Raw genomic sequence first — 14,340 nt, 5'->3', positions numbered from 1 at the left:
TGTAATGGTTTTCTCTTCTGCATAACTTTATTAACAAACGGACAGAATGACGACTTCCACGCCCCTTTCGGTCGCTCCACCAATAGACATTTGACAAGCTCCAGGTAGGGAAGTGAGTGATAAACACGACTGATGTAACTGTGTGTAATGCGACATCGCTGAGGAGCTTCCTGAGTCCCCGCGGGTACATTGTGGACAGAGCCGGGACATGGCAGCGGTGGGAGACATGCTGGTACTGCTGGTTGTCGTGCAGCTGTCTGGAGCCTTTGGATGGAATCAGCACGGTAATACCGGGAGAGGGCACAGGTGTCTGCTTAGTATATGACAGCAGAGGGGTTTGTCATGGCTCAAATGTGGGACTGATAGGACTGTTCACAGAGCTTTCTCCCAATTCATCTTACTGCCCTCAGTCTGTGTACCCCTCTATTCTCCACTCCCTTGCGTGCAAATACCCTCCCTGCTGCTGTTTTGTGTCACAGTGTCTGTCTCATTTTGTTTCTTATTTTTTTCAGTCAGTTCTGCATCACACTCCTCTGACCAGACAGACTTCAAGGGGCAAGGAGGTGATGTGCTGTTATAATGTTTCATTTGCTGGCTGAACTGCTCACAGGGAGGGGTAGTGAGCTTGCAAGTGAAACATGACAGCTGTGGTTAATGACCAGAAAAAAAATAAGATAAACAATGTCGAACATAAAGGGATCCTATCTTTTAAACACAATTTTTTTTCTCTCTAACATGTCGGAATAGCCTTAAGCCTTTCCTTTTCTTTTCCGCGCCGCCGTTCGCCTGCAATCCCGTTTTTTCTAGGTATGCAAATAAGCTCTCTCACAGCACTGGGGGCGGGCCCCAGTGCTCAAACAGCACTGGGGGCGCCCCCAATGCTGCCAGAGAGCTCTACAGCGCTGCCTCCATCTTCTTCACCGCGTCGTCTTCTGGCGGCGTCTTCTTACTTCTAGGCTTCGGGCCTAGGGCAAGCCAACTGCACATGCCCACAACCACAAGAAAAATGGCCGCTTCCACAGTATTGAAAGCGGCCATTTTCTCGTGGCCGGTGGTCATGCGCAGTCTGCTAGCCCGAGGCCTAGAAGTAAGAAGACACCGCCGGAAGAAGACGCGGTGAAGACCTCGTCGCAGAAGAAGATGGAGGCGTTGCTGGAGAATTCTCTGGCAGCATTAGGGACGCCCCCAGTGTTGTTTGATCGCTGGGGCCCGCCCCCGGTGCTGCAAGAGAGCTCATTTACATACCGAGAAAAACCGGGATTGCAGGCGAACGGCGGCGCGGAGAAGAAAAGGAAAGGTAGGAGAAGAATAGCCTTTCTTAAGGCTATTCCGACATGTTAGTGAGAAAAAATTGTGTTTAAAAGATAGGATCCCTTTAAACACTATATATAATAGTAAGTGGTTTTATTGCTGCATCCTATTATTTTTTTTTATTTTATTTTTTTTTTTTGAGGGAGAGGGAGACTGCTGCATCCTATTATTTGGTCCATATTTTTAAACACTTTATAACCCGTTTAAGGCAGAATCTGACCAAAGGTTGGGCAGGACACCAGTTTTCAGCTAGTTGAAAATGAAGCATCTGGGGGGTAGTTTAATATAACTTTAGCAGTGCCTGGATAGCCTTTTTAAAGGCTATTCACACATATGTGGGGCTCTTTCAGCATGATTTTGCTGATAGAGCCCCTTTAAAGGGGTTACCAACATAAAATGATACTTTAACACTAAACTTTATCAAAAATGTAGGTATATTTACCCAGATCGCTTGGACGGTCATAAGCCCGCCCCAGGCACATTTGCTAATTTTCCAGTGACGTTTTGTTTCCGGAAACAAAATGTCACCAATACTACCCCATCCCCCTCACCCCATCATACTTATCTGTCTTCATGTCTGGATCTTCTGGCCACAAAACATCACTTCCTTCAGGGGGGGCGGCGCCTACTTTTCCTGATGTTTGCTGGCCTCCCACGCCTGCACAGGCTCCGACAGATGTGAAAAGGAGAAGGGGTCAGCCTCCTGCGCAATAGAGCCAGAGTGCCAGCTCTATTACTTAGGCTCTGGCAGATGTGAAACAGAGAAGGACAGAAGGTAAGTATGATAGGGAGTGGGGGTGGGCTGTGTGAGTTAGTTAGGTAGAGCTAGTAGGCCACAAGCTAGGTAGAGGGAACAGGGAGGGGGTGTGAAAGAGATGGGGGAGGGAGTGAGCGGGGGATCTGAGTGAAGAGCAATGCATCATGGTAGTTGTTGGATAAAAGAACAGAAAGCTATCCATGTAAACAAATGCAGAGGATACCAGGAGCTCCCAGAGAATCCCAGAAAACACTACTAGAAATATTTGGGTGCACTTATTAACCCATTAATAGCACTAACAGACCTTCTTTGAAAAAATATTTTTTGCACGAAAAACCCCTTGAACGTCTTCCATTAGCCCAATAGACACTGAATGTGCATCCTTGACCACCACTCTATGGAAGCTCCTCCTTACTGAGGTCCTGCTGTGGAATGGAAGGATATAAGCTTTATTCGTAACCTATAGTAGCTGATGGTCTGTTGTGCGGCTTCATCTATGTTTCTCGTGTTACCATTATTGTGATTTTGTTATGTTAAAGCTGTAAAAATCAACCAAATGTCATTTCTTCCAGAACGTGTTTTGCTGAGGGATATCCAGGCTCTCACATTATATTCTGACAGATACACCAATGGACGGCGGTCTGCTCCTGTCCCACAGCTGAAATGTATCGGAGGTAGTGCTGGCTGTGGCACCATGACACCACATGTGGTGCAGTGTTACAATAGAGGATGGGATGGCATTGATGTCCAGGTACATTGCTCACTGTAGAGATTGTGCTATGTATTGTATTTGTTTTTCCCGCTCCTCATGGTTTACTCTACTTTCCAGCTTATTCTGCTGTAGGAACAGTGTAGTACCGTATAGGGGCCCACCTGAATAAGGTTGACTTTTCATGGCATTTGGGGTCATGCAGTGTAATCACAATGGTGGGAATTCACCACACCATCTATGTCAGTTTTCTAGTATGGAAAATACTTAATTTTTGTCATTTGTTACAAAAAAAAAGTGGGCAGAGCAGGGTGGCAGTCTCCATGGCTCAACACATTCATTATAAATTCACCCATAAAATATTAGCGGATTAAGTGTTAGCTAGTCACGTTTGTGTTGGATTTTATGAGTATGTGGGCTCAATGAGATTTATGTTTACAATCCAGTGGGAATGCAAGGTGGACATGGACAACGCTTACAGATTTGGGAAAGTAGAAGTGAGCTGCGAGGGCTTTGAGTATCCTGAAGATCCATACATCCTGCGTGGCTCATGTGGACTTGAGTACACTTTGGAGCTTACAGAGGAAGGATGGAAGAGATCTCAAAGTGGCCACCATTCTGCAGGATATGACTCTGGATTTTTCCATGGCAAATCGAGTGACTGGAGCTCTCATCGTTCTTCTGATGCTATTGGAGTCATTGCGTTTTTGGTCATTCTGGGGTTGGCTTATGGCGTGTACAAGGTATTTTTAAGTGGGCCACCAAGATGGCAAGAGAATCCCCAATATGATAATTCTGGACATGAGAACCAATACTACAGTCAGGCTAGTGCACCTCCACCTCCAGGTTTCAAGTCAGACTTTACAGGTAAATACTTGCTTTCATTTCTGATTTTTTTATTTTTAAAGGAAGACTTACAAATATATTGGAAACTGATAAATAGACATGTTTGCTTCCCAAGATATGGAAGTGATAAAGATTTGACAGACTTTCTTGTTCAGTTGGACCACAGCTTTAGTTATTAAAAAAACAGAGGTATCACTGGTTAATAGCTGAACTGCTGCATATAAAGCTCAAAATCTGTGTCTTTCACTAGTGATAACTCGAAGTGAAGAACTTGAAGTGATTCCCCTTCCTGGGAAAATGCTCCAGCTTTACATACCAGCAGTACAAATGTATGAAGATTTTCCCTGGCAACAGCTCAGAGGGTTGCTAGGGAGAATTTTACAGCCAGTGTTCAATTAAAATAAAGTTTAATAGGTTAATTAAGTATATTACAAAAAATATTTCCCAAAGGCACCCCCACCCCTGACACAATAGCTAGGCATTAGAGATGAGCGAGTAGTATTCGATCGAATACCTCCCCTGCATAGTTATTGGTGTAAAAAAGCACCAGGGAAGGTGGGAGGGGCATCGAATTTTTACTGCGTTTACCGCGTGGTATTCGACCGATTACACCAATAACTATGCAGGGGAGGTATTCGATTGAACACTACTTGCTCATCTCTACTAAGCATCGCTTTTGCCCGGAACATATATAGGCAACTGCTACTTCTCCTTATTTATTTCTCCTGGTTTTGACTCCAAAAACAACAATGTAGAACCTGAACGAGGAGAGTCAGCGATATAGATCCTTTAAAGGGATTTTCCCCATATCTTTGTTTCAGCAGCTGTGCCTGCTGTCTATTCTCACTTCTTGTGTTCCTTATCAAACAGTCACAGCTGCCTCCCCCCAGCTTGCTGAACAGTACACCATGAAGTATCACAATACTTATTCTGATTATTAAAAATCTAATGTACATGCTGATCGAATAATATGAACATGCTGCTAGAGAATAGACTCTTGTGTTATTTGTGTTGTTTACTTAGAGCAGGGGTCCTCAAACTTTTTAAACAGTGGGCCGGAGGCAGAGCAGGTCACACAGACATTGGGAGCGGTGCCCTCCAATAGGTAAATTGAAGTGCTCTCCATGGCCTGGCCTGAGCTCCCTAGGAGCTTCATTATAAATGCATGCCTGCCGGCGTTGTCAGCGGGGCCAGACAGAAGTGCTTGGCGGGCCACATGTGGCCCGCGGGCCGCAGTTTGAGGACCCCTGACTTAGAGGAATAAGGGCTAGTTCACACGTGGGCAAAGGGGAGGTTTTTGACAGCGGAATTCGCTTCAAAAACCTCTCCTTTAACATGGTGGTCTATGTAGACCACTAGCTTTTTTTTTCCTCCTAGCGTTTTCCGCCTGAAGAAGCGACATGACCTTTCTTCAGGCGGAAAACGCCTGAAGAATTGCATAGAAGTGAATGGGAGGCGAAAACCGCGCGGTAAAAAACCGCGCGGTTTTTTGCACACAAAACCGCGTGGTTTTTTGCAAAAAACTGCGCGGTTTTCGCCTGCAGTTTCTATAGCACATATAGGAAAAAAAAAACCTAGCGAAAACCGCTAGCGAAAACCGAGTCAAAAACCTCATCAAAAACCGCGTGGAATGCAAAAAACAGCGTCAAAAAAACTCCTCGAGGTTTTTTACCTCGCACAAATAAGCTAGGCGGTTTTCACGTGTGAACTGACCCTTACAGACACTGCTTTATGAGGAAACTGCAAAATCTGTAGATAACAGTGAGAGCAGTGACGCTAGGTTCACACCTGCGTTCGGTTCTCCGTTCTGTGGTTTCCGTCTTCTGCATGCAAGAAGACGGAAACCACAGACCAGGTGCGGCCGTGAGCGGCGGTGAGCGTTTTATGCTCTCCGCCACGAAACCGTTTTTTTTAAAATTGGACACAGAGTACTGCATGTCCGACTCTGTGTCCGGATTAAAAAAAATGGTTTTGCAGCGGAGAGCATAAAACGCTCACCGCCGCTCACGGCCGGCGATCTTTCAAACCCATTCAAATGAATGGGTATGAAAGAGTCCTGCAGGTTTCCGTCTCCTGCCTCTGTTTTGCGCAGGAAACGGAAACCTGCAGAACGGAGACCGGGCGCAGATGTGAACGAGCCCTCAGTGATTTAATTTGTCCTGTCTTATCACACAGGTCCGACTCTATGGAAACGCTGTGTAAACAATGGGAGGAATCTTTTAACATAGCAGGAAAACAAAGCAGAATTGCAAAAGCAATATATTTAGGACAGGTCTTCAGTTTACCTAAGCTAGCAGTATAGATAGAATCTTTGAAATGGGAATACCCCTTTAAAGGGGTTGTCCAGGCTAAAATTATATTTTTATATGTGTTTCATCAGTCTACCTGCAGTCTTTTCTTCTTACTTCTTGTATTTCTCCTCCTTCCCTTTCCCTCCTGCTAAACGGACAGAGAAGTCTCACAACACTTCTGCAGATCAGATAATATGCAGATACTTGTACAGAATGGACTCAGTGTTATCTATGTGTTTACATAGAGAGATAATAGACTTGCAAACTGAAATTAGTTGAATGAATGTCCTGCCGGCAAGAGCAGTGAGTAAGTGACGTCACTTGTCCTATAGGTCCGTGGTTATAGCAACACTGTAAACAATGGGAAGAATAAGGTCACATATCAGGAGAACAAAGCAGAATTTCTAAAGCAATATATTTAGGAAAAGTCTTCAATTTTCGTAATCTACCAGTATAGATAGGACAACCCCTTTAATGATGCCGGGGAAAGTGAAGAAAAACAAAACAAAAAAATTCACCTGTCCTTGGTTCACAGCGTAGTCTAGTCCTGCAGCTCTTTTGTTGTATTCCAGTCGAAGTCCCCACTGCACATGACAGGTGAGGCCATACAATGGCGTAAGCTGAAGGGACCTGGGACGTCACAGCCAGCGAGGAAGTCCATTGCAGTAGACAGCTGAGCAAAAGAACCAGACCATTTTTTTTTGTTTTGTTTTTTTTCCCACCTCCACCAGCCTAATCAAAAAATATTTTATCCTGGACAACCTCTTTAAACAAGCATCAGTCATGCTATACAATAGTTGATTGCCATTCATTACAGGCAATTAATCTGCCTTTGGAAAAGAAAAAAAACCTCACCATTTTAATGCAGAATTACACTAAAGTAGGGTTTATAATTTATTCACTGTAGGATATCTATATTTCTCATATTGTTTGTTGTTTTATTCAGGTGCTTCATCGGGTTTTGGTAACTTTGCAGGTACATCAAACTTTGGCAGCCAGACAAGCCAAGGACCTGGGTTTTGGACTGGCCTAGGAACTGGTGGTGTACTTGGCTACCTCTTTGGCAGGCAAAGGTAAGCATTTTACAATCTTAGTATTAAAGAGGTCAATTCACCCCAAACTACTATGTTAAAAGATGATATAATAATTGCACCACTAATGTATAGTAAAAATCAGCTCACATATTTTTATTAAATGTGCATGTTTACTTTCATAGTACCAGACAATTAAATAATGGGAAAACAACTAAAATCATATAAATGCAAATAAATAATGAAGGGGATGTCTTGGGACATTCCCTTCTTTAATGAATAGCTTTCATCTATAATAGTGTAATAGTAGAAGGAAAGGTCTGCTCTCCTGAGAGCACCAGAGATCCCCAGTAGAAGCTCTGTACACAGACATGCAGATGAAGCCAGCATTGAAAACAGGCATCCATGTCGCTGGGTAATCTTGCACGTGCCAAGTGCACTTTAATATTGGTTTGGAGGCTTTGCGTCTGTCAGTAAAAATAAGAGGGGCATGGAGGCAGGTGGAGAGTCGGGACACTTGTAAATGAAGCTACACCCAAAAGTAGCATATTAAGGTTTAGCTGCTAATTTATAAAAGTATTGATTTTTCTGCAATGGAGCTGCAGATGCCCATAACATGTTAAGTGCTCTACAATGCCGTGTGGTTAGTTTACTATTGGTGTTCCTGCTGATAGACTCTTTTTAAAGCTCAGAGCTGGACTGATGGTGTTCAGCTGCTTTCCTCATATTAATGGGATTGTCTAATGTTTTCCACAAAAAATGTGATCAATACATGAGAATACTTGATTTGTTTATTCAATAGTTTCTATAATTTTCCTTTTTTAATTTTTTCCTTAGAGACAGAACACACCATTCAACATATATGCCTTATCACAGTACATGGAGTGAACCTTCATATTCTAGACCTGTGTCATCCCAGAGTACTGGTGCCAGAACAGTATCAGGTAAAATGGTTACATAGTACATTGGCTCAGTAGTTCATTGGGAAGTCCCTACACACACATTTTTTCAACTTAGGGGGCGTTCACACTACCGTCAGTGTCCGACATGTAGTGTCCGCTCCTAGTGTCCGCTCAAAATCTGTCACGGACACTAGATGTGTCCGTGACACCTGTCATTCACTTGAATGGGCATCGGGTGCGTTCTTTTGCACTCCGTGCCCGTCCTTCTCTGTCCGCAAGAGAAGATGTCCGACTTCTCAAGCGGACAGAGGAACCCTGCATGCCTGTCCGTGACAGATTTTGAGCGGACACTAGGAGCGGACACTACATGTCGGACACCGACGGTAGTGTGAACACTCTCTTAAAGAGGACCCTTCATGATCTCATGCATGTGCAGTTTTATATACTGCTAGAAAGCAGACAGTGCATTGAATTCAGTGCCCTGGTGATGGAGATATCAGTTTAGAAACTAACGGCACCAATACCTCCACCGCTGTGGGCTTTCTAGCGGTATATAAAACCGCACATGTATGTGGACATGAAAGGTTCTCTTTAAGGGAATCATTGTCCATATCTCACAATTGTACTTTACTTTGCTCCTTCCAAAAATTTTAGCACAGTGATGAAACACGTGAAGTGTATATAGTCTTTACTAAAGTGTTTAAAATTTCCTGCCAATGCCTTTAGCCCCTGTGGGGAATCACTCAGGTAGATGCTTCTAGCAGTGCAGGAAACAGGGACACAGACACTGGATTGCACACAGGTTCAGGCTTTATTCACTCGTAGCGCATACACTGCCTTTGCAGAGGCACAGAATAAATAAAACAAAACCCTTCTCAGCTGAGAAAACTAACTTAAACGTAAGGAAACTTTTCCTTGACTATACAGGAGACTGGCTACCAGTCTCCCACCTTGGCGACAACAACAGGTGGCACAGTACCTGCTTTGGAGATACGGTCTGGACAGTTCAACTCTGTCCGTGTGGTGCCACCCTGCTAGTCTTCACACTCAGACTGTTATTAGGCCCTGATTAATCAGCTGACCTCCCTGGTGTGAATCTTTACCATACACCCTTTAGGTGCCTGGCTGGAAAGTACCTGTCTTCCCAGACCACACCCTTCACTCTCTCACACCCCTGTTAAAGGGGGTTTCCTCCCCAGCTCCACAATGGTACTGGCAGTAGTAGGGCTTCTCAACCTCAGGGACAGGAAACAAGCAGGAAGCATTTAAATGGGCTCTGTAACATACCTGTTTCAGTTGTTACCTTTTTTAAGCTTGGTGGGTTCATTATAGGCATTCTGTAGGTGGTGGAGCTGGATCCATACTGGAACCCTCAATCAGAGGTTTGAGTGCTCCCTTCGTAGCCACGCTGCTTGGACCTCTCCTATAGGAGTGAAGTAGCATCTGGGTACCAGCTTTCAAGGTATCACTGGGGAGTTGGACCCAAACTGATCACATTTTGATGACCTTTCCTAACAATAGATCATCAACAGAGTTCCAGAAAACCCATGTAAAGGCTAAGGCCCATGTAGAAAGCTGCAGCCAAAAAGCGTTGCGGAACAAAACGTGGTGGAAACACTTTTTTCTGCAACACTTTTCACAGAAAGTCTACAGTATACCTCTGCAGACTTTCTATTTCTTTTATACCTATATGGAAATCGCCAGCATTTCTGCAGGTATAATTGATATGCTGCAATTTACAAAAACACAAGCATTTTTTAAATCACTGTATTTCCGTTGCAGATTTTTTTCTGCAATGTGTGGATGAGATTAGCCAGAATCCCATCCACCTTTGAGATACTGTAAAATGTTGCGTTTTCACGTAGTGGAGCACCGGCCTTTGGTTGGCAATGAATCTCATCCATGGTCTATAATATGGGTTTTAAACCTACAGCATGTGAATTATTGCTGGGGGTTCATCCACGACTAGACCCACATAGCAATGTCCAGGTAAGCCACAGCGAAAACCAAGTGTTGTCACCAGCTGTTCCCACCAGTTTTAGTCATATAGATTCTGCTGTTGTCTATTAGGCTATAGTGTAGTAAATGTAGTGTATTTGTGGTAAGAAGTCATTTTATTTTTTTTTTAATTTGTAGCATTCACCAACCAAAATATCTTTGCCTCTTTATTTATTCCATTATAGATGCGTTATTTTTTTTATCTTTACTTTTTTTTTTTACTTACAATGTATTATTAGTATGCCAGCACATTACCTAATATAAATTCTACTAGCAATTCTCACGACTTCGTCCACGGCACCCCCTCCCATGAGACCCACATCCGGTGCAGCCCGGCCTCCCTGTATAGCATCCTGTATAGCTCAGCCCACACTGTCGCACAATCCAATGGGAGAATGGCTCAAGGACCTGAGATGACGTCATCTCGGGTCCTTTAGCCTACAACGAACCGAAATTCATTGCTCGCGGTCACGAAGCCTGGTGATATACAGGGATACTAAAGTGCCTGTGTTCGAATCCGGGTGCCATTCTATCTGTGTGCCAAATTCGCTTGGCCGTTTTGGCGTGATTGAGGAACAAACATACAAACACACAAACATACAAACTTTCACATTTATAATAGTAGGATACTATACAGTTATATACGTTTATGTACATATTATGGCTTAGCAATTGCCAGTGTAGCAGGGTGCTTTCTAAGATATCGGACTGCCTGATCACATTGGAAAGACCTTGCTAAGAGTAGTTGAGGTAGTAGTATGAGTCATAAAGGTGTATTGGTACCATCATTGTGTCTCTAAACCCATATAACTGGAATAAATGAATTATTGTTAGTATATTTTATGTAGTGCATACTTCATATCTTACTAGTGCTATTAAACATACCTATACTTTATTGGAAACTGTAATAGATTTCCTGTTTTTGATGATAGTCAAAGTCCAGTCCTGCTGTCTGAAGTGAAGAGAATAGCGAGCGTTTCAGCTGCATGAGCATTTCTAGAGAGGCTGCTGCATGCCACATGTCATTACAGGTCACTGCACCAGCCTGTAACTGGCTCTGCTATTTAAACAGCCTGGAAAGCAAAGTTTCCTGTTCCTCTGAACCATGTAGAGCAGCAGTACCTCTAGGAGAGAAAGTGGGCACATAATGGTAGTGCTGGTCAGTTTCTGCAGCAACATATTATGCCTTGTACGCCAGTTTTCCACATAAAAAGTTGCAATTTTTTGCTAGATTTATCATCATTTGCATCAGTAATCTGGCATAAATGATGGTTCAGATGGTGGTTATCCTTGGCTCTAAAGAGCCCATTTATACATTGATTTTTTTTAAAAAAAGCGATAACTCTGCAAATGAGGCACCAATTTGCAAGAAGAAAACTTAATTTGGTTTAGGTGATTATGTACTTGCCGGGTTCTGGTTACAGGGTCCCTTTAAGCAGCAAGACTGGTTGGGGATCTGCTTTTTCAAAATGGATGCAGGTCCCAGAGGTGAATATCTAGTAGATCTAGTAGATATGCCATAAATGTCCTAGATTGGAATACTACTTTAACCTTTCCTTGTGGGTAGTCATAAGTTTTTTCTTTTCTTTTTTGTGTGTGTAGGTTTCGGAGGTACCAAAAGAAGATAAATAAGCAAAGAGTTTTCCACCGGAGTATGAAGAATGGCATCAACATGTTAATAAACCTGTGTATCAAACATTTTACAGTTCTAAAGGAGATTTTTGTAGCATTGTGTTATCTGTGATTTTGATCCATCATTTAATATGTATGAGGTTTTTTTTGTACTGTGTGGTAGAGATGTGTGTGTATGTATGTATATATGTGTATATATATATATATATATATATATATATATATATATATATCTTTATGTAGAACCTACCTGCTGATAGCATATAAACCGGGGGACTTACAGATGTAAATTCTACATTTGTGGCCGACATGACTTGATGTTAAATGGCTGGTATCATGAATTCCAGTCCATGGCAGTAGTGAAGGTTCAGATTGGAGAATCTGAAACCCAAGTCTGCAAATACTTGATGGCACATTAAAGAGATATCACACTGATCAAAAGTCTGATCTGCTGGTGGCGTGTTCTGAAGCTAGAGTAGCTGAGCAGATTGAAATACTGAATTTTTCACTTAGCATTACATACTTTTAAAAAAAAATTTCAATGAAGCATCAGCTAATTTTGGGCTTAGGAGTCCAGTGGGTGGTTCTGCTTAGTGACTGAAAGCTATCTTTGTTTGTGCATTCATCCAGGGAAGGTTGACAATCATTGAGTTACCTACCTACTGGACTCCTAGGCCCAGAAATAGCTAAGAGTTAAATGAATAAATGACACAATATAATATAACTGCTCTAACAAACTTTCTACAGCTTTATAACATGCTATCTGCAGAATGGACTGCATTTTCACACGACTGTTCCCTTTTGTACTGTTCTCTTATTATATGTATTTGCTTGTCTGCAGACAACGTGACCCTTTCTTTATATTACCAAGATTGTGCTATTTTTATGATTGAAAATGCTGTTTGTTTTAATCTTATAATAATCATAATATATTTTTGAAGAGTAATACGGTATATACATTTGCTGTGCCTAATATATCTGGTAAATTTCAAATGCTTTGTCATAAACACAAGCGACTAGTGTTGAGCGAATAGTAGATTCTAATACCTCCACTCCCATAGGAATGCGTGTTAGCGGCTGGCGCATAACCCCTTGGTGTTCGGCCGCTTACATGCATTCCTACGGGAGCGGAGGTATTCGACTAATAGTTTCGAATACTATTCGCTCATCTCTATAAGCGACCAATTTTTTAAAAGCAGCATTTTATATACCAATCTTAGTGAGAAGGCATACTGGAGCAAGTGTGACAAATTTATTATGAAGTGCATGCTTCTTCCTAAATTTGGCATACCTCTTGGCTACCTTTGTGCTACAATCTGAAATCTACAACTGATGTTGATTTGAGCTGTAATTTTCTGGTATAAATTAAAATATGCCAAGTTGTGGTGACAGGGGGTGGAGAACTGCAAAAAAAAAAAAAAAAAAAATTCTGTGTAAAGTAAACCAAAAAATTCAGTTTTGTGACTTTTTGATGCCATAAAACAGATGTAAATTCTGCTCCATCAAATTGAAAAGGTCACTGTATCTGTAATACCCAACTCTAATGCAGTCCTATAAATTTAAAATTGTGATGTGAAAAATTAACATATAATCATCAAAGACCAAAAAAAAGTGTCCTTATGCCATTCTTCTGGCTGGCAGGGAGGTAGGTAATGGAATAATAGACTAGCTATTCCATCACTCAGAGTGCACTAGAAAAACATGTATATATACTTTTTTCTCACATTGTAGCTTATGGATACCACTGTTTGTGATCCTTCACAGGCTGAACTTTGTGCGTCATGTGCTGAACAGATGCCATTGCAGCCTAGGGCTGATTATCACTGCCTAAAAGTGGAAACTTTCACCCATAGGTTATAGTGCCACCCATTTAGCATAATGAAAATCTCATGATGTTAAACTTGCTGCCCACATCTTCACACTCTACATTGCTTTAATATCCATTAGCATGATTGTATCACTGTCAGGACAAGAAAAATGCAGCAAGAAAGACTTGACTATTTAATTTACTGTCCTTTTGAAATCCCCTATAGAGTTGTTACTGTGAAATTAGAACATGTATATTAAGTTGTTTAAGATTAACAAAATATTTGATGTTTTAAATAAGAAATAAAACATGGTTTTCTGATGTAAAAATTGACACTTGCTACTTGGTTGTCACAGAACTACATCTGGCTTGTCGATATTTGTTTTGGAGGACTTGGTGTGGCCATGTATTACAGCTAAGTTCTACATTGAGGCTATAGGGAACATTGGGATGTACCAGCAGATTCACTCTTAGGGCCCGTTCACAATTATGGTGCGGAATCCACGTTATAATCCGCCCCCTCACAATGGTGGTCAATGGAGACCGCTAGCGTTCCTTTTTCCGCTAGTGGCATGTTGCCGCTAGCAGAAAAAAGAAGCAACATGACCTTTCTTGAGGTGGATTCCGCCTCCGGAAGTCAATAGAAGTGAATGGGAGGCGGAAACCGCGTCCCCCGTTTTTGCCGTTTTTTTACGGTCCATTCACTGTACAAGAGGGGAAACCGCCTGGCGTTTTCTGTAGCGGTTTTTACCAAAAAACGCCTCAAGGTCCAAAAACCGCTTCCTAATTAGGAAACTTTTTTTTTTATGGACCAAATTACGCCACATTGTATTCGCGTGTGAACTTAGCCTTACTGATTGGGTTTCAACAGTTAAATAACCTATGTTTATCCTTGCTCATGACCGTACCTTTGCAAGAGGAGACTGCCCATCCAAGGACAAGATATTATATATAAAAACATATCACTGAAGGAACCCTTAACTGATAGCAGATGAAATAGTTCTGTGCAAGATGCCAGCAGGCCCATGCAGTATATGATAAAAACACCACAGGTAC

The 14,340-nt window shown here is 42.2% G+C and overlaps 1 protein-coding gene across 2 annotated transcripts; it reads left to right on the top strand.

The window, feature by feature from the left end:
* Positions 1–96: 96 nt before the first annotated feature.
* On the top strand, positions 97–13,599 carry SARAF (store-operated calcium entry associated regulatory factor). Of its 2 annotated transcripts, none has more exons than XM_075284431.1 (6): positions 97–284; positions 2,641–2,819; positions 3,224–3,644; positions 6,891–6,987; positions 7,783–7,889; positions 11,448–13,599. In XM_075284431.1, exons 1-6 carry the CDS (start codon positions 209–211, stop codon positions 11,471–11,473), a joined length of 906 nt encoding a protein of 301 aa, XP_075140532.1. In that variant the 5' UTR covers positions 97–208; the 3' UTR covers positions 11,474–13,599. The 2 variants fall into 2 exon arrangements, with proteins under 2 accessions (XP_075140532.1, XP_075140522.1); XM_075284421.1 differs by having other exon boundaries at positions 98–284; positions 6,861–6,987; positions 11,448–13,597.
* Positions 13,600–14,340: the final 741 nt, after the last annotated feature.

Source organism: Leptodactylus fuscus, chromosome 1 (assembly GCF_031893055.1).
Source record: "Leptodactylus fuscus isolate aLepFus1 chromosome 1, aLepFus1.hap2, whole genome shotgun sequence".
NCBI classification, from domain to species: domain Eukaryota; kingdom Metazoa; phylum Chordata; class Amphibia; order Anura; family Leptodactylidae; genus Leptodactylus; species Leptodactylus fuscus.
This window is presented reverse-complemented; position numbering and strand designations above follow the sequence as displayed.